Raw genomic sequence first — 17,636 nt, 5'->3', positions numbered from 1 at the left:
TTTTTAAAATATAAAAAGAATATAAATAATATATTTTTTGTATAAAAATAAAATAACAAATTTATTCTTATTTATAATTAAATATTTTAATAAAAATTAATCTATAAATAAATATTTAAAATTTTTAATTATCATAAATATATTTTTTAAATTAAATTAAAATTTAGGTGAAAATCATCTTTCACCCTTTAAAATATTATCGAAGATTTGATCTTTGCGTTTATGTTTAAAATTAGACTCGTTAATCACAGCAACGACAGTAAAATTTTGGCACCTCGTATTCAGTTTTGGAAAACGTGAAGATTTGGTGAACCGTCAATTGGACTTTAAGTAACAACTCTGTGACCTTACCACCCACCTCTTTTGACTCTTCCCTTTCTCTATAAATTAACGTTAAAACACTTTCGGAAACACAACAAAACAAACTCACTCATTTTTACTTCTATCGTAATCACAATTAGTTAAGCTAATTAATCTGTTTTTATTTCCAGTTTATTATTATAATTATTCTCATCTCGCCCGGTTTCTCTCTCTTCTGATTTTTATTTTCCTTCAGTCTCTCTCTAGAATTTTCTTTTCTTTTCTTTTCTCGAGGACCGAACGCCTCTAGGGTTTGGTGGCCAATCGGAGCGACTTCTCGCACTTGCTGTTGAATCGAGGACTTTGAGTAAAAGGCACGCACACTCACTCTCTTGGATTGATTGCGTTCGATTTCATTTTTTTCTTCTCTGTGAGTTACTTGTTTAATTCTTTTTTATTTATTTTATTTTGTTTCCTGTTAATTTGAAGTTCAAGCGAGTTTGTTAAATATACTGTACGTACCGGTTGTAGTGTAAGGTTTGATTGTCATAAAGGGCGTTAAATGCACGGGAGTTTAGTGGATTTGAGCAGAATTTTATTGTATTTGATTGTGTAAAGTGTTTAGATCTGGTTTTCGTGTGTGGAATGCGTAGAATTTGCGTAGTTCTATCTAGGAACTGCTTGTTTATACTGTTTTTTTTTTTTTTTTAAAGATCTGTGGCACGGACGGGTTGTAGGTGAACTGGATGGAAGTTTAGTGACTTTGAGCTGAATTTGCTTGTGCTTGATTGTTCAAAGAGTTTAAATCTGGTCTTGGTATGTGAAATGTATCAAATTAGCTTCGTTTTTAGTATAAATACTTGTTTTTGACCGTCTGTGAAAATTTGCATGCTGTACGGGCGGGCTGTACCTGAAGTTTGACTTGATGAAGCACATAAAATGCATGTGACTTTAGTGAATTTGAGCAGAGAATGTTCGTGTAAAGGGTATATATCTGGTTTTTATCCATTAAATGCATTGAATTGGCTTAGTTTCTGTTATTCAAAAAACTTTTTTTCAATCTATTCTTCACCTAATGTATGGCCAGCTAACTCAAGAATGGTTTGACAGTGTGTGAAATGTGTGGAATTTCAGCTGAATTTACCTGTATTTTCTTGTGTTGAGAGTTTAGATCTAGTTTTTGTCTGTTTACTGTTTGAAGTTTGTTTGTTTCATTTAAAACCTGCTTGTTTTGAACAATGTGTGATCAGGAACTCAAGCTTTTTACTTACATAATCGATTGGCTGCTGAATATTTGTGTGAGCAGGTGAAATTTGTAGAACACTGGTGAATTTGAGCCGATTATGCTTGTATTTGATTGTGTAGAGAGTTGAACTCTGCTTTTTGTCTGTAGAATGCTTAAAGTTTGGTTTCAATTAGCTATAACTGCATGCTTTGAGCTCTTTACAGAGTTAATTTGAATTGATCATGCTTATGCTTGAATTTTTGGTGAATTCAGATCTAATTTATGTAGAAAAAGCAATGTAAGTTTGCTTAATTGAGATGAATAAGATTGGTTGTAGTTATTGGTATCATTTGGATCTGCTTTGTGTTTGAAATTTATGTAGAATTTGTTGATTTAAGGTGAATATGCTCGTCAAGTGCTATAAATGTAAACTTTTTTGCAAAAATATTTTAAATATGTGTAATGAGGTTAGTTTGGTATGGATTTTGTTTATTTATGTACATTTTTTCAAATGTTTTACTATTCTCTGGATTTTTGTTATTGATCTATAGATTTGGCTTAAATCTGGTTTGTAGGTACACTTTTTTAAAATTTAGATTAATTTTAATTAAATATGTCTGTTTCTACTTTGTCTGGAGTTTTTGTCTGCTCTATATTTGGATTTGTGTAAAAATTGAGTTTAAATTGAGATAAAAATGCACATCCTAATTTAGCTGTAAGGTTTTGATTTGGTCAATCTTTGATGATCCTATATTTTATCAAAAAACCTGATAATGCTATAAGTTTTGATTAACTTGAGCTCAATATGCTGTATTGAACTTTATGGTAGGCTTGATGTGGTTTTGCTGAAAAAGGAGTAATGTGTTGAGTAATGGCACTTAAGGTTCCAGCTAATAAGGCTGCTGAAGTTGCTATTGGGTCAATCGGACGTGGATATGATGTTGCAATAGATCTGAGGTTGAAATACTGTAAAGGGGATTTGAGTGATTCCCGGTTAATTGAGATTGATCAAGATGGAATTCAGGAGATTGTTTTGCCTGGTGGGATATCTATTCCCAACGTGCCCAAATCTATAAAATGTGATAAGGGTGAGCGCATAAGGTTTAGGTCTGATGTTCTCTCTTTTCAGCAGGTGAGTCTTTATTTTTCTATGTTTTTCTTGTTTTATAGTAAATGTTATGTAATCATTAATTTTTTTGGTCACAAATGTAATTAGCAATTCGATGCTATAATTTTGAAAAATAAAATTATTATTTTTTATTTTTTTGGGAAAAAAAAAGATAATGCGACCTTTTTTAAGATGTGACACTTTCGATATACTCTTTTGTTACTAAGTATTGGAGACTATTTATCCATTGTTGTGTACTGCTTAGTTATGCTACTCTATGCATTTGAATGCAACATGTGAATCCCTGTACATTGTTGAAGAATCAAAGCTGCTCTGTTAATTTATGCTACATAAGAGTTGAAGTAGTTGATATCATTGCATTGTTTTGGTTGCATTTGAGTCATTGTGGCTTAACCAAAATTTAAAAAAAAAAAAAAACGGTTTGATCCAATTCAAACTGAAACTCCTGACATCATTTACACATATTCTTACCAGTATTTGAATGTTACTGTGTTAGTGATTGTGATACCATGGTATTCATTGCACTTGGTAGATGGCACTTTTGGGTAACAGTTTCTTATATTTCAACTGCTGTAATAGCAGAAGACACTGTTTAGACTTGGGTGTGTTGCATTTGGGATTTAATTCTTACTTTAGATCAAAGAGTTTGAGCACGGAGATTGTGGGATTGCATATTGCTCAGTATTACTTAGACTAGGTTGTTTGAATGAAATGTAACTGGGTAGTTAATATGTTTGTTTACTTAACTATAATCATAATAATAAAGGAGTCACCATTGGTTTTGGTTGTCTTTGACACCTTTCTTTCTCTTTTGCTTCCTCCCTTTTGCCCCAGATGTCAGAGCAGTTCAATCAGGAGCTATCTTTAACTGGTAAAATTCCTTCAGGTCTCTTCAATGCCATGTTTGATTTCTCAAGTTGTTGGCAGAAAGATGCAGCCAACACCAAGACTCTTGCTTTTGATGGGGTGTTCATCTCACTCTACACTGTTGCATTGGAGAAATCACAGATGGTGCTTCGAGATCATGTAAAGAAAGCCGTCCCATCTGTGTGGGAACCTTCTGCACTAGCAAGGTAAATAGTAAACCAATTGAATTAGCAACCTAAATCCTACTTAAAAAGAGAATTGAATCTAATTAAGAGAAGTGATGGAATATTTCAGTTCCTAAGCATTTTACTTTCTAAAACAATTGGATCCTAGATTCTCCATCATGCAATGAGTTTATAGCATTATGCTCATTATTCCAGTTTTATTGAGACATTTGGCACACATATTATTGTTGGTGTGAAAATGGGAGGGAAGGATGTAATATATGTAAAACAGCAGCATTCATCAACCCTTCAACCTGCTGATGTACAAAAACGATTAAAGGAGATGGCAGATAAAAGGTTTTTAGATGCTAATGGACAATATAGCATGCCTTCTGAACGACTTTACCAGAATGACAAGGTTTGTGATGAACTTTTCTATACAATTATTTTTCCTTTTCTTGGTTATGTGCTTTTTTGTATTGTTTCAAAGGACTCAAAAGATGGTTACTTATGGAGTTGTGTGGATATTTTAATATTAGTTTTATGTGGATTGCTTTTACCTGTTTAGATTTAGGTAAATCATATTTTATGTATGAGAATGTAATAATAAGCTGAAGTAGATGGTGTCAGGGTAGTAGTCAACCCAATCATACAATCATATCTATTCAGTAACAAACCCAGTAATGTTTTTGTCGTCTATACTGTTTTGCATGCTTGATCTTTTTTTAAACTATTGCCATGCACAACATTTCAAAATTTTTACGTCTATTTAAAGTTGGTTGAGGAATTTGATTCATCTGCAAACTATTCAGTTGGCAATTTGGAAAAGCAAGAAATATGGTTTGCTGCAGTTGTATTCTCCAAGTGTCTTATCTAGTTATATTTATTTCAGTTTGAAATCAGGGAGCAGCGGCTGAGGTTTGCTGATACTGGCCCATCTAGTTCTTATTCACACAAAGAGGTGTGTTTTATCATATACGCACATAATAGCCTAGTTTAATGCTCATCTGTCAGATGCTTATGTTTATGGTTTTCATTTGCTTTTTTTTTTTTTTAAAATCTTACACTATAAAATTTGATATTATCATCTACTTTGCAGGATATTGTAAGCAATTGCAAGAGGAGAGGTGGAAATGATTACCGAAACTTATCTCATAATGAGTGGTTACACACTGTTCAGTTTGAGCCTGATGTGATCTCAATGTCGTTCATCCCAATTACTTCTCTGCTAAATGGAGTCCCAGGGAGTGGCTTCTTAAGCCATGCCATAAATCTCTACTTACGATGTGAGCAAGAGCTGCTCTTCTGTTTGCATATTTAGAGCATCTAAGTTTGCATTCCAGTTAATAAGTCAGTAAACATTTTAGTGTTTTGATCAGAGCCAATGAGAATCTGTATTCTTGTTCCTTGCTAACCAATGCATTTAGATATCATGTGGGGACTAGCCTTGTAATGGCAATTCTGCGGCTTTTATACAATTAAGTGTAGAATATGAGTTAGAGTAAAACATTTGACAACTTACAGGCTCACATGATCTGCTGTTGCTCTTGCAGATAAACCGCCAATCGAAGAACTCCACCAATTTCTGGAATTTCAGTTGCCAAGGCAGTGGGCACCTGTTTTCAGTGAGCTTCCCCTTGGTCTGCAACGAAAGCAACAAAGTACTTCATCCTTAAAATTCAGTTTCATGGGACCCAAGCTTTTTGTAAACACTAATCTGGTAAAGCTTTTCCGCTAGTTTAAGTTTCATTGGTATTAAATTCATTAATCGTACTGTTTTGTCATGAAGGTTTAAAACATATGTTAGGCCTTCTATGTCTTCCCGGGCTGCCTTAGAATCTCATTTTGACCATAGAAAATCCTTAGCGTTTCAAAACCAAATAGCAGTAAAATCAATTAACTCCATTTATATATTACTCTATTATCTACCATGTTTCATTGAGATTTCCATTATTGTGTTTCTTTAATTTTTATATTGAAATTCTTAAATAAGTTCATATCAGTTACCTACTATTCAAATCTTGATTGCTTTGCAAAATCCTCTGATGTTGCTGTGAGAAAGTTTAATTTGTGTACTATCTACAGGTCGATGTGGGTCGGAGACCTGTGACTGGCCTTCGGCTTTATCTAGAAGGCAGAAGCAACAATCACCTGGCTATCCACGTGCAACATCTCTCCTCTCTTCCAAAAGTGTTCCAACTCATAGACGATCCGAATGGCAACTTGCATCGGGAGAGTAATGATCGTAAATACTACGAGAAGGTTCAGTGGAAGAACTACTCTCATGTCTGCACTGCTCCTGTGGAGTCTGATGAGGATCTTTCGATAGTTACCGGGGCACAGTTACAGGTTGAGCATCACGGGTTCAAAAGTATTCTCTTTTTGCGACTCCGCTTCTCAACTGTTTTGGGAGCTGCAGCTGTCAAGCATCCGGAGTGGGAAGGATCACCAGGTTTGACACCCAAGTCAGGACTCATATCAACATTAATCAGCCATCACTTCACAAATGTACAGAAGCCACCTCCACGGCCAGCTGATGTTAACATAAACTCAGCCGTCTACCCTGGTGGTCCTCCAGTGCCTGTCCAAGCGCCAAAGCTTCTAAAATTTGTTGATACAACAGAGGTTACAAGAGGGCCGCAGGATCCTCCTGGCTATTGGGTGGTGTCCGGGGCAAGACTAGTTGTTGAGAAGGGCCGGATCTCTCTGCGGGTTAAGTATTCTTTGTTGACTGTAATAATGCCAGATGAAGAAGACCTAGAAGAGCAGTAGAAGATTTTTTTACCGGTCTCCTATACAGAAGAACGACAACAAACACAATCGAAGAAAGTGAGCGAAAATGATGCAGAATTGGTGAATTGATTGAAGAAACCTTTGCTGGTGCAAATCAAGAATGTATAGTAATGCTTCAAGGATTGACGATGGTGGTTGTATGAATTGTGTTCCATCATCATTTGTCTCATGTAATTTATTTTTGTATTTTTGATGTAGATTCCTGATGATAGTGCTGGCTGCCTACCGTTCAGTGGGGTTACAAACAGAGAACAAGCTGACTATCGAAGTTGAGAATGGTTGATTTTTGTTTACCAAGGTATACCAAATCATCTTTAAGCTTCCATTATTTGGACAAAAGTTTAATTAGTGTTTTTTGAAAAAAAAAAAAAAAAAGAATTACTCGTCATTACTGTAGAAAAGATTTCAAAGTCTTATAATTAAACAATGAAAATAACAGAATACGATTTCTTAAAAACCCCTTAATTCTTACTGCTAACTGGCCCCTCCCTGGTTTTCCCTCTACGAGAAGAACTCCCACAGTATTGCGGTGGAATCACGACACTAGCCCACGAGTTCTTCTCTCATTGAACAGCTAACGTAGAGCATGTGACCAACAAAAACAGCCGATGTGTTCCAATTCCACTGGACAGATTAATAAAACCATATCAAACAGCTAAAATTTAATTAATATAAACATTATTATCAGTTGAAAATTTTATAGAGAAGGATTTTCTACTTGAATTTTACTTGTAATCAAAGTAAAAAATTTCGAAACTCAACATGGACATCCAAGGTTTTGTACAATCAAAAAAGAAAACCCTCTTGAAGTTAACAAAAACCTCTATTATCAATACTAAGATTGAGGAAGAGTTTAGTTTAAAAAATATTTTATTATCAAAATTGAAAGACTATTTTGAAGGTAAATTATTTTGACAATTATTAGTATAAATTATTATTATTATATTTAATAAAAATAGGTAAGTAAAAATAATTATTATATTTGATTAGACAAAATAAAAAAATATTAGTATATTATTTTACTTAAATACTCTTAAATTTAATCATTCTAAAATTTTTTTATGATATTTATTATATTAATTGAAAATGAGATTATTTTTGTCTTAAAATATTAATAAATAAAAATATAATTATAATAAAATCAAGATTATCTTGATAATCTTTTAATTGGTAATTAGATTATCCTCTCTTATATTATCATTGGTAATAAAAGATTATCAGAATATTTTAAACATAAATAATAAAAGATAAATTATTAGAGTAATCTTTATTAACCCTCAACTGAACGCTTCCTTAGATTATTACAAGCTTATGAATATTTTAGTGAAAAGAAATGCTCTCCTTACCATTTAATTTTAACACCTAATACTGAATATCAGGGATATTTTGTTAGCTTGAAAACTTCAAGGGGCAATTAGTAATTAATGAAATTTTAGGGATTCCATGGACTTAAATTAGAATACCTATTTGAAAAGACCCCTAATATTTTTTTGCTGACATCATACCCCTTCTCCCTCACGGTCACAATAAGGCAAATAATCCCACTACCTGCGTCAACTCCTCAGTGGCAGGCCAACGTCTCACATGCAAGAAGAAGAAACAACTAAAACAAAATCAAAATTCTAATCAAAATAGGAGATAATTAATTAATTAGTCTAACAATCTCCATGACTAAACCTTTGGCCAATTTGCTTCTCTTTGCTCTCGGTAAGAAGTTTTGTTTATTTATTCTTCAACTTATATTCGTCCGTTGAGTTCGATTTCGCCTGTTACTTTATTGAATTTCTATACTCCTACAGTAACATATATGCATGGTTTTATTGATTGATTGATAGATTTATTTGCAGTATTCTCGTTAAGTTTAGGGGATGCTTCTTCATATCCTTCTTGGAAACTGGGGACTGTAATTGGTATTGACTTGGGGACGACATACTCGTGTGTGGGCATGTACAAAAACGATGACATTGATATCACAGCAAACGATCAAGGCAATCGCATAACTCCCTCTTGGGTTGCCTGCAGTGATACCGATCGTCTGATCGGAGAGGCTGCCATGAATCAAGGGGCTCTCAACGCAGACCGCACTGTGTTTAATGTCAAAAGACTCATTGGAAGAAAGTAAGTTGAGTTTAGTTGATTGTTTATGAAGTGGGTTTGTTTGGTTTGGTTTACTGTTTAATTTGCTTGGTGTGTGTTCAGGTTTGAGGATCCAGAGGTGCAGAGAGATGTAAAGATGATGCCTAATCAGATTGTGAATAAGGATGGGAAACCATATGTGCAAATGAAGCTTAATGGTAAGACTAACGTATTTAGTCCCCAGGAGATCACTGCCATGACTTTGAAGAAACTGAAGGAGGCAGCTGAGGGTTTCTTGGGAGAGAAGATCAAAGATGCTGTTATCACTGTTCCAGGTACAAGTTCATTTCAGTCTATCAAGATTATTAAAATTTTGTCTGAGATGTACCTTGAGAAGCAAAAGCAGAGTCTCCATGCATAAGAAGACATGAATTTAAGTCTTTTTTAATAATATTATAAGATCAAACTCTTAATTTATTTAATTCAGTGATCATGTGATTAGTCATTGAACTCGAGGTTTAATCTGTTTGAAAATTTCCTTTAACAACATTTTAAGATTAAATTCTTAATTTATCTGATTCAATAGTTGTCGGATGATCACTAAACCCATAATTTGATCTATTTAATGTGGTTAGTTCCGTTTTAAAAGAGTTGTTCAACTCAGGCAAGGCTCCTAATTTTTAAAAAAGATTATTAAGATTTTTTATACATAACGGTGGTTTATTTAATAAATATACATTTATCCAGTCTTTAATTGTGTAATGTGATATGCACCTACTTAATTTTGATTGACTTAAATGTATAATATGCCCAAACTATATTAATATACATATATTCGAATCATTACAATGCTTTCAAACATATATTAATTCTAACTAGTCACTTAAAAGGACTGTGGTTCTTAGAGAAAACAAGCATTTAATTTGTGATGTTTGTAAATTGTGTGAAGAAAAAAATCCTGGATTTGTATTTGATGATAGTCCAATGGGGTTCATGATGTTCAGTGTTCAATTGTTGCAGCATATTTCAATGATGCACAAAGGGAAGCAACCATGGAAGCAGGCACTAAAGCGGGGCTCAATGTGATTCGGATTATGGGCGAGCCGATAGCGGCCGTCGTGGCCTCTGGTCTAGACTGGAAAGTGAAGGAGAAGAACATCTTGGTTTATGATCTTGGAGGTGGCACTTTCGATGTCACCATTGTGTGCATTGATGATGGAATGTTTGAGGTTCGTTCCACAAGTGGAGACACCCATTTGGGAGGAGAAGACTTTGATCACAGAATCGTGGACTATTTCATTAAATTGATCAAGAACAAATATGGCAAAGACATCAGTGAAAATAACGAAGCTCTTGGGAAGCTAAGGAGGGCATGTGAAAAAGCTAAGAGAGCATTGAGTAGCCAGCATCAAGTTAGAGTCGAAATCGAGTCCCTTTTTGATGGGGTGAATTTTTCGGAACCGTTAACTAGAGCCAAATTTGAGGAATTGAACATGGACTTGTTCAAGAAAACCTTGGGGCCAGTGAAAGCGGCACTGGCAGAAGCCCGATTGAAGAAATCTGACATTGATGAAATTCTGCTCTTCGGAGGAAGTACTCGGATTCCAAAAATTCAGGAATTGTTGAAAGATTTCTTTAATGGGAAGGAGCCGTATAAAGGTGTGAATCCTGATGAAGCTGTGGCTCATGGAGCTGCAGTTTATGATGGAATTCTTAGTACTGATGAAAGATATCAAAGCATTTACGGTAACCATAAATTGATCAGAAACTTTCAGGATTCTTTTTATTTTGTTGTTGCTAATCTGATTCTGATCCTGATTTGGTTTTCTGCAGAGACCTTTTTGGTTTTTGTGACTCCCTTAAGTCTTGGTATCGAAACTGCTGGTGGGGTTATGACTAGGTTAATTAACAAGTATGCTAACATTCCTACCAAGAAGTCTCAGGTTTTTACCACTTACCAGGATCAGCAAACCTCTGTTTCTATCAGGGTATTTACAAATCCTGAGCTGTGTTAAATTTAAAATTTTGATCTAGTTTCTGTATTTGGACTAATGTTTGAAAGTGTGTCTCAGATTTTTGAAGGTGAAAGGAGCCTGACAAAGGATTGTATTGAGCTTGGAAAGTTTAATTTCTCTGGCATTGCTCCTGCTCCAAGGTAAGTTGAAGCCATAAGACATCTCAGTTTTGTTCCCGCATTTAATTTGATAGAATTTTCGTTAATGTAGGGGAGTAGCCAAAATTCAGGTAACACTTGAGGTTGATGTCAATGACATCATAACTGTAAAAGCTGAGGACAAGGCAACAAAAAAGTCAGAGTCCTTCACCGTAATCTCTGACAAGAGGCGTCTGACTCAAGAAGAGACCGAAAGAATGATAGAGGAGGCTGAGGAATTTGCGGAAGAAGATAAGAAAATGAGAGAGAAAATTGGAGCCAGGAACGAACTGGAAAGCCCCATCAATGAGGACAAAGAGAATAAGACTGATGGTGATGATAAGGAGAAGCTTGGAAGCTCCATGAAGGAGGCCCTGGAAGACAACCAGAATGCTGATAATCCTATTATTAGACAGGTTCATGAGAAGAGTGGCGGTGCAAGTTCAGGTTATTCACAATAACAAGAAGACAAAGATGAATACCAGCATGAATAAAGGAGAGAAAGATGATAAAAAAGAAGAAGGAATTCAGTTTTTTATCATAAGAAATTGAATTCAGAATTGACAATATTAAAAATGAGCCATTAATACACATTCTGATTTTTATTTTAATTTGGTGGTAATTATTTATAATTAACAGCGACAACTAATTGGTTGGTAGAACATCTTATCTGGTATTCTTCTCACCATCTTGAGATCAGGAAATATTTTTTAGTGCTACAGTTGTAACTCATAATTGCCATAATTTCATCAATCTGTGAGGTCAACCAAGTTTTTATAAAATTCATGTGAATATCACAACAGTAAAAGTATAACAGTGGAGCTCAAAATTTCTTGTAGCCACCCAATTGCAGCCCCACACAGATTCATTTGTGAGCTTTAGATTACTACTCGATCAAACTAGAGATGGTAATTCACCCTATAAAATTGGGTCTTTGACGCATCCTTTCTCATTAAAAAAAGAGGATTTTTTGATAAAGATATTCACAATTGAAAACAAGATAAAAACGAAGATATATATATATATATATATATTTAACCTATTTTCTCTTTGTTTTATCCTCTCTTTTACATATTCTTAAAATTTTTTATATATTAAATTATTGATACAAATTTTAAATTATTACAAATATATTTTAATGCCTAATATATATTTTTATTATTTTTTTAGACGATTATCCCTATATTGGGGACAAGGAAAGATTTTTCTAAATGAAAACAAAAATAGAAACAAAAATTAAGATATTCGACTTCTACTTTACTAAAATGTCATATTTAACACAATCTCATAAACCGAATCAAACTCTCATTTATTAGCTAACAATATAGGATGTCACATCCATCTCTTACCATTCAAGTTATCCACTCGAAAGAAGAAAATAATAAAATTCTAATGACTATTGCTAAAAAAAAAATAGATAAAAAAAACTTTACAGCTTGGAGCAGTCATTAAGATAATGTGGAAACCACTAGCATGTTAGTTTCTATTTGTCACATTAGAGAGGTGATTAAGAAAGCTCATAATCAATTAAAGTAAATAATGCCCATGTTAATCTTAATTATAGCCATCTGCATTTCTTATCATCTTTTATTATACTCCAAACATTTTAATGAATGTTTGGTTGCTTTCATGCTTTAAATTTCATTTTATGCTATGTAAAAACACATTCTATGCACACCCAAAACTCTTTATTTTTTTCTATTCATCTTTAATTATGGAATAACCAACTGAAAAAAGAAAAATAAGTTACTTTTTATCTATCACTTAAGATTTGATTTATTTATAGATAAATTTATCTGATTTGAAACATATTATACTTAAATATATTTTTTGTAAGTCACAACGCAACTATTTATCGATTGGAATGATCACATCAAACAATAAAGATGATTTTTGAAAGAATTTACGAAAAATTTATAGTAATTATAGATGAATGACATTTCATAACTTATATATAAAACTATGAATTTTACTGAGAATTCAGATGTTTTAATCGACTTAACCATATGTCATAATTTTTTTTTTTTTGACATATTTAAAGAATGATGAGATTTACTTATATGTGACTGTATTATAAAGCAAATAATTTTTCATTTTAATGTTAATTATGGCCATGTGCAATTTTATGATTTTTTATATATAGGCTTATTTGGCTCATGGATTCACATGGTGACTTGCAAGGTTAATACAACGATAAGCAAGAAGCATATAAATGTGGAAAAAAAGGAAAAAACTAATCAGCCTAGAAGACTTGTGAATTCTGTCCAATACATGCTTCTGATATTTTATTGATTAGATAATAAATTTGCTATAATAGAACACATAAAATTGATCATATTTTGTAGAGATATACAAACAGCCTCAAGAGATGCCTCAGCGCAAGTCTAAGGATATGCAAAATTAAGTTCATGTTGATGAGAAGGCCAACATGTTCCTTCTCTTTGGCATGGCAGAGGTCCAAGAGGAGCAGGTTGAGCAATGTAGGTAGGATGCTGTTGCCCCGGCATCAGTACTGAGAAATCCAATGCATATGAGCTTGACACCTATCACCACCAAAATCATATCATCTGTGTACTTAATTGTGTACTTAAAAAGTGAAATTAGAAACTTACAGTTTGTGCATTGCCAAGCTTTGTCTTGGGTCCTGAATCTGTAGAAGCATTGCTCATCCCATCTGGTGAAGAGAAGGAAGTTGCCGGCCTAAAGAGATGCTCAAAAATCGCCATTATTAGAAACATCGATATCAAGATAGCTGTGGCAACAAATCCAAAAGAAATAGCATTCATTGATGTTCCAAAGCTTTTCCATGGAGCTTCCTGATCCACTGCTGCCTGAGATGGACTTGGATCCGACGTTGTGTATATGTTCCAGGGCTTCGATCTTTCAGTACCAAACTCGTTCGAACTCATGATACACTACACAGGCCTTCACACTAACAAATCTCTTAATAACTTGTTGATTCCCTGGAAAAAATCCATAAATGATGTCAGGAATGATTTAGAGTATGTTCGATTTGAATATAAGTGGAAGAACATAAATATATATATACATAACCAATGTAGAGAAATCATTGGGGGAAATTTTGCAAGTCTTCTAGAGCATAATTACATCGCTAAAATTTCTCAGGGAGCATCATTTCCCTGGAGCAACAAATGCAGAATAAGAATGATGTTTTAGAGAAAAGGCAATGGGGTCATTTTGGAATCATCAAATTGAGCTCAAGTCTAGAATAATTATAATGTCAAATGATTCATTCACACTTTTTGTGTCTTTAAGTTAATTAATACTTAATCTAGATTCTTTCTTTCTTTCTTTCTCTCAAAACTGTCAATTTATCATCATTTCCCCTTAATCATGCCTAAATTAAACAAGATTCAAATGAATTTCCACCCTCAAGCTCATTCTCAAAATTGCTTATTCATCAAAAGAAAACCAGAAACAGGAGCAAAACTTAGAAGAAAAAAGGTACTAAGTATACATACCAAAGAGAGGAGGAGAAAGAGAGGCATAAAGACAGTGAAGAAGCCCTCTTGCTGAGAAGTGATTGAAGGGGAGAAAACAAGAGAGAAATATAAACAAATCTCTTCTGGGGCGAAGCAAATTTTAATTTTACTTTTGGTCCAGAGAAGTAGGAGCAGAAATTATGTAGAGTATTGGTAGCCTATGGCTTCATTTTGCCATGGAAAAACATGACAAGCACACTTCTCAATGAATTATTTAAAAGAAGAAATTTAGAGCAATATAGCTTTATACCCAATAGAAAATGTAAAGACAAAGTTATATGATAATCTATACATCCATCCATTTTGTGAAACCCTTTGCTTTGCTTTTATTTTATTTTATGTTTTTCATGTTCATGATCCTGATGATGCCTAACTTAATCAATACTATACCTTGTCTGATGAAGCAAGCTTTAAGAAATCAAAGGCATGGACCTTCATGTCTTGTTGTGCCTGAACATGACTTGCCCTATTGGCCCTCCGAGAATTTTTTTTTACTCTCACCTTTAAAACTTTGAAATATTTTAACATGGTAAACCATGTATTATGCCATCTGTTAACTCATCTATTAAAAATTTTTGTGGGCAAAACAGTTTATGGATATGTCAATTCATAGAACAAAAATTTGTATGTGAATATGTATTTCAGGAAAATTCCGGTAAGATGAAGGAGAAATCATACAACAAGCTATTTCTTTGACTATTTGACAAGACCAGCACAAAATTATGATCTCTGAACCGCTAAATCAATAATTATAAGCAAGTGAAGATTAACATCAAACAAGTAATTATGTGCACAGATAATTCAAATAATTTATCTTAAGAAAGTAATTATAGCAACAACCTCAAGAAAGAGACTATTTGAATGCATATGGATAAGATTAGAGATGAAAATTAGGCTTCGGGTCTTTACTCTATCCTTCTCTAAAACAGAGATAAAGATAATTAAAGTTTTCATAATCAAAGATAGGATAAGAACGAAAATGAATATATCTCTGACATGTTCTCTCTTTAATGTGTTTTTTTTTAAATATATTCTCTAAATTTATTACTTTAAAAGTTTTAAGTTATTATAAATGTTATAATACTTAATAAGTATTTTATTAATTTTTTGACGAGAAAGAATGTGAGAAACTTTCTCAATAGGATAGAAAAGAGAAGAAAAAATAATTTTTTATACGAGAGGAGGGAAGATTTTTTATTATCCCTATATTGAAAACAAAATGAAAATAATAACAGGTAATAAAATATTCAACTTCTTCCTAAAGTGTTGCTTTCTCTAGATAAGATAGAGAATTTTAATTAATTAATTAAGAAGAATTTTATGTTTATCATGTGAAACAATTAATTATAGGTTAAAGGTCCATTTCATAGCATCAAATCAATTTTCCTGATCCAACTCAAAATCCAACATAACCATTCAGATGTAATGATAGCGAAGGTAGCAAAATCTCACAAAATCTCCCAACAAACAAAAGAAGAAAAAAAAAAATTAAAGAAAAAGAAAGGCTGCTAGAGATATTAAATTAAGCCTACATCCATTGACAAAGGCTGCCAAGAATATTGCTGTACAATAAAATTTTTATTTATCATAGCTTATAAAATAAATTTTGAATGGAGTGAAATTGGATAGGCATGTGATCAAAGGCTCTAAAAATGACAACAAGTGGAGATAAAAGCAGAAGAAAATAAAATAGAAATGATAGAATAAGAAAAGCATAAAGAAAGAGAGAGCAGTGAGAATCAATGTTGGATACCTTACAGCTATGCTGAAGCAGAAGTGCCATGATTCAAGAGAAGAAAGAAATTGAACAAAAAGATGACAGGCCTGGGAAAAAAAAAAATTTAAAAGATAAAATAAAATAAAGTGAGTGGTGTAGAGTCTGTAGGCCACAATTATTCTTCATATTTTTTATATATTTATATTTTTTTTTCTCTTTAAAATAAATTAAAAAAATTAATAACAACAATCACTCTGTCACTAAGAGTTGTTTGAGTAATTAAGTATATAAAATCTTTAAGTGAGAGAATTTAGGTTATTAAGATTCTATAACATTATATTAAAATTAAAATTTTAAATTATTTGAAATAACCCAATTTAAATAAAATTTCTTTATTAGCAAGAGAGAACTAGGGCAGAAAGAGTGAAAATGGGAAACCCTATTTTCATATAAAAGTGATAAGAAAAACTATCTCAAGCCAAAAAAAAAAAAATCAAAATTAAAGGATAAATAATAAAAGTATGATGTTACTTGAAAATAATAATTAATTTCTGACCAGTTGCAGTGACAATTTTTACTGCAAAACTTTATATATATATCTATATATCATATAACAAAAATTACCATGCAAAATATGAATTCTATAATATGTCTTGTTTCCTCTGATATATACATATATATAAAATTGGAGTAAATTTTGATTTAAGCTTGAAGATTAAAAAAAAAAAACCCAGTTAAAAAAAAATTAAAAAAAAAAAAGATGATGATGATGATTGCTTTGTGTAAATATATTTTCCATATAAGACATATTTGTAAAAGGAGAAGGGTCCCAAGACATGAATATAAAGCATATTAAAGGTAATTTGAAAATAGAGATTTGAAGCATATATTTCTCTTCTTTTCTTTTCTTTTCTTTTGTTTAATCTCTCCTTTTTGAAACAAAGTCTCCAACTTCTTAAGCAATCCTTTTACTTTCCCAACAATTTAATTACCAATAATTTTTTTCAACACTTCTAAGTAAGAATAATATGATGGCATGCATATTTATAAAAAAAAAAAGAAAACATATTTATATCAGTGGCAATTCTCTTTTGCCAATGCCCATATGGGAAGAAAGGGATGATCTCTTTCTATGAAATCCATAACTTCTTTTGGCTCACAAGAGAAAGGGCATCAAGGGTGTATCTAAGAAATTTATAAAACTAATGAGTATAATTTAGATATTGAGACAAACGTTAAGGGGTCTAGAACATCAACTGGGAGGGAGAGTATTTAAAAAGAAAACAGTGGCGCTGAGCGATGAGTGAGGCTATGGAAGTGAGGGGTCGCCCATTGAATAAGCCGAAAAGAGGAAAAGCAAATGTATAAAAAGTGATGCTAAACTAAAGACGTAAATCATGTGTTTTTTTTCGGCTTATAATGATATACTAAAGCAGTTTACGCTTAATAAAATTTTATGGTATCACGACAACCTTTAACATGATGTATACAAAATCATTAAAGAAAATTTAGAATAGATTAAAGTTGAAAATTAAAACCTATGTAATGTAACATACTTTTTTTTTAAAATAGATTTGTCTCGTTCACTCAAATACAATAAGGTTGATAAACTTATATTTCATAACGAATCTAATTATAACAGTATGCTTAAAGGGATTTTATTATTCAACTGCACTTTTTAGTGTTAACACATTTTCACTAATAACTTTG

General features: G+C 32.6%; 3 protein-coding genes across 10 annotated transcripts; 2 read left to right on the top strand and 1 right to left on the bottom strand.

The window, feature by feature from the left end:
- The first annotated feature begins 422 nt into the window (after positions 1 to 422).
- On the top strand, positions 423 to 6,803 carry LOC123213870 (MACPF domain-containing protein At4g24290-like). Of its 4 annotated transcripts, XM_044633493.1 has the most exons (9): positions 423 to 730; positions 1,014 to 1,116; positions 2,355 to 2,657; positions 3,489 to 3,727; positions 3,902 to 4,103; positions 4,578 to 4,646; positions 4,785 to 4,971; positions 5,239 to 5,405; positions 5,771 to 6,803. In XM_044633493.1, exons 3-9 carry the CDS (start codon positions 2,397 to 2,399, stop codon positions 6,455 to 6,457), a joined length of 1,812 nt encoding a protein of 603 aa, XP_044489428.1. In that variant the 5' UTR covers positions 423 to 730; positions 1,014 to 1,116; positions 2,355 to 2,396; the 3' UTR covers positions 6,458 to 6,803. The 4 variants fall into 4 exon arrangements, with proteins under 4 accessions (XP_044489428.1, XP_044489426.1, XP_044489427.1 ...); XM_044633491.1 differs by lacking the exon at positions 1,014 to 1,116 and having other exon boundaries at positions 423 to 674; XM_044633492.1 differs by lacking the exon at positions 1,014 to 1,116.
- A 1,191-nt stretch (positions 6,804 to 7,994) lies between these two features.
- LOC123213151 (luminal-binding protein 5-like) lies at positions 7,995 to 11,317 on the top strand. The gene is made up of 7 exons (XM_044632522.1): positions 7,995 to 8,185; positions 8,314 to 8,596; positions 8,678 to 8,889; positions 9,575 to 10,300; positions 10,388 to 10,542; positions 10,627 to 10,709; positions 10,780 to 11,317. The coding sequence occupies exons 1-7, from the start codon at positions 8,146 to 8,148 to the stop codon at positions 11,165 to 11,167; spliced, it is 1,887 nt and encodes a 628-aa protein (XP_044488457.1). The 5' UTR covers positions 7,995 to 8,145; the 3' UTR covers positions 11,168 to 11,317.
- A 1,647-nt stretch (positions 11,318 to 12,964) lies between these two features.
- Positions 12,965 to 16,044, bottom strand: LOC123213197. 5 transcript variants are annotated; one of them, XM_044632581.1, is made up of 3 exons: positions 15,963 to 16,044; positions 13,319 to 13,669; positions 12,965 to 13,249 (listed from the first exon to the last, which is right to left on the bottom strand). In XM_044632581.1, the coding sequence occupies exons 2-3, from the start codon at positions 13,613 to 13,615 to the stop codon at positions 13,091 to 13,093; spliced, it is 456 nt and encodes a 151-aa protein (XP_044488516.1). In that variant the 5' UTR covers positions 13,616 to 13,669; positions 15,963 to 16,044; the 3' UTR covers positions 12,965 to 13,090. The 5 variants fall into 5 exon arrangements, with proteins under 5 accessions (XP_044488516.1, XP_044488515.1, XP_044488517.1 ...); XM_044632580.1 differs by lacking the exon at positions 15,963 to 16,044 and adding an exon at positions 15,050 to 15,144; XM_044632582.1 differs by lacking the exon at positions 15,963 to 16,044 and adding an exon at positions 14,888 to 14,952.
- Positions 16,045 to 17,636: the final 1,592 nt, after the last annotated feature.

This window comes from Mangifera indica, chromosome 4 (assembly GCF_011075055.1).
Source record: "Mangifera indica cultivar Alphonso chromosome 4, CATAS_Mindica_2.1, whole genome shotgun sequence".
NCBI classification, from domain to species: domain Eukaryota; kingdom Viridiplantae; phylum Streptophyta; class Magnoliopsida; order Sapindales; family Anacardiaceae; genus Mangifera; species Mangifera indica.
Note: the sequence above shows the minus strand (reverse complement) of the source record. Positions and strands in the feature narration are given on the sequence as shown.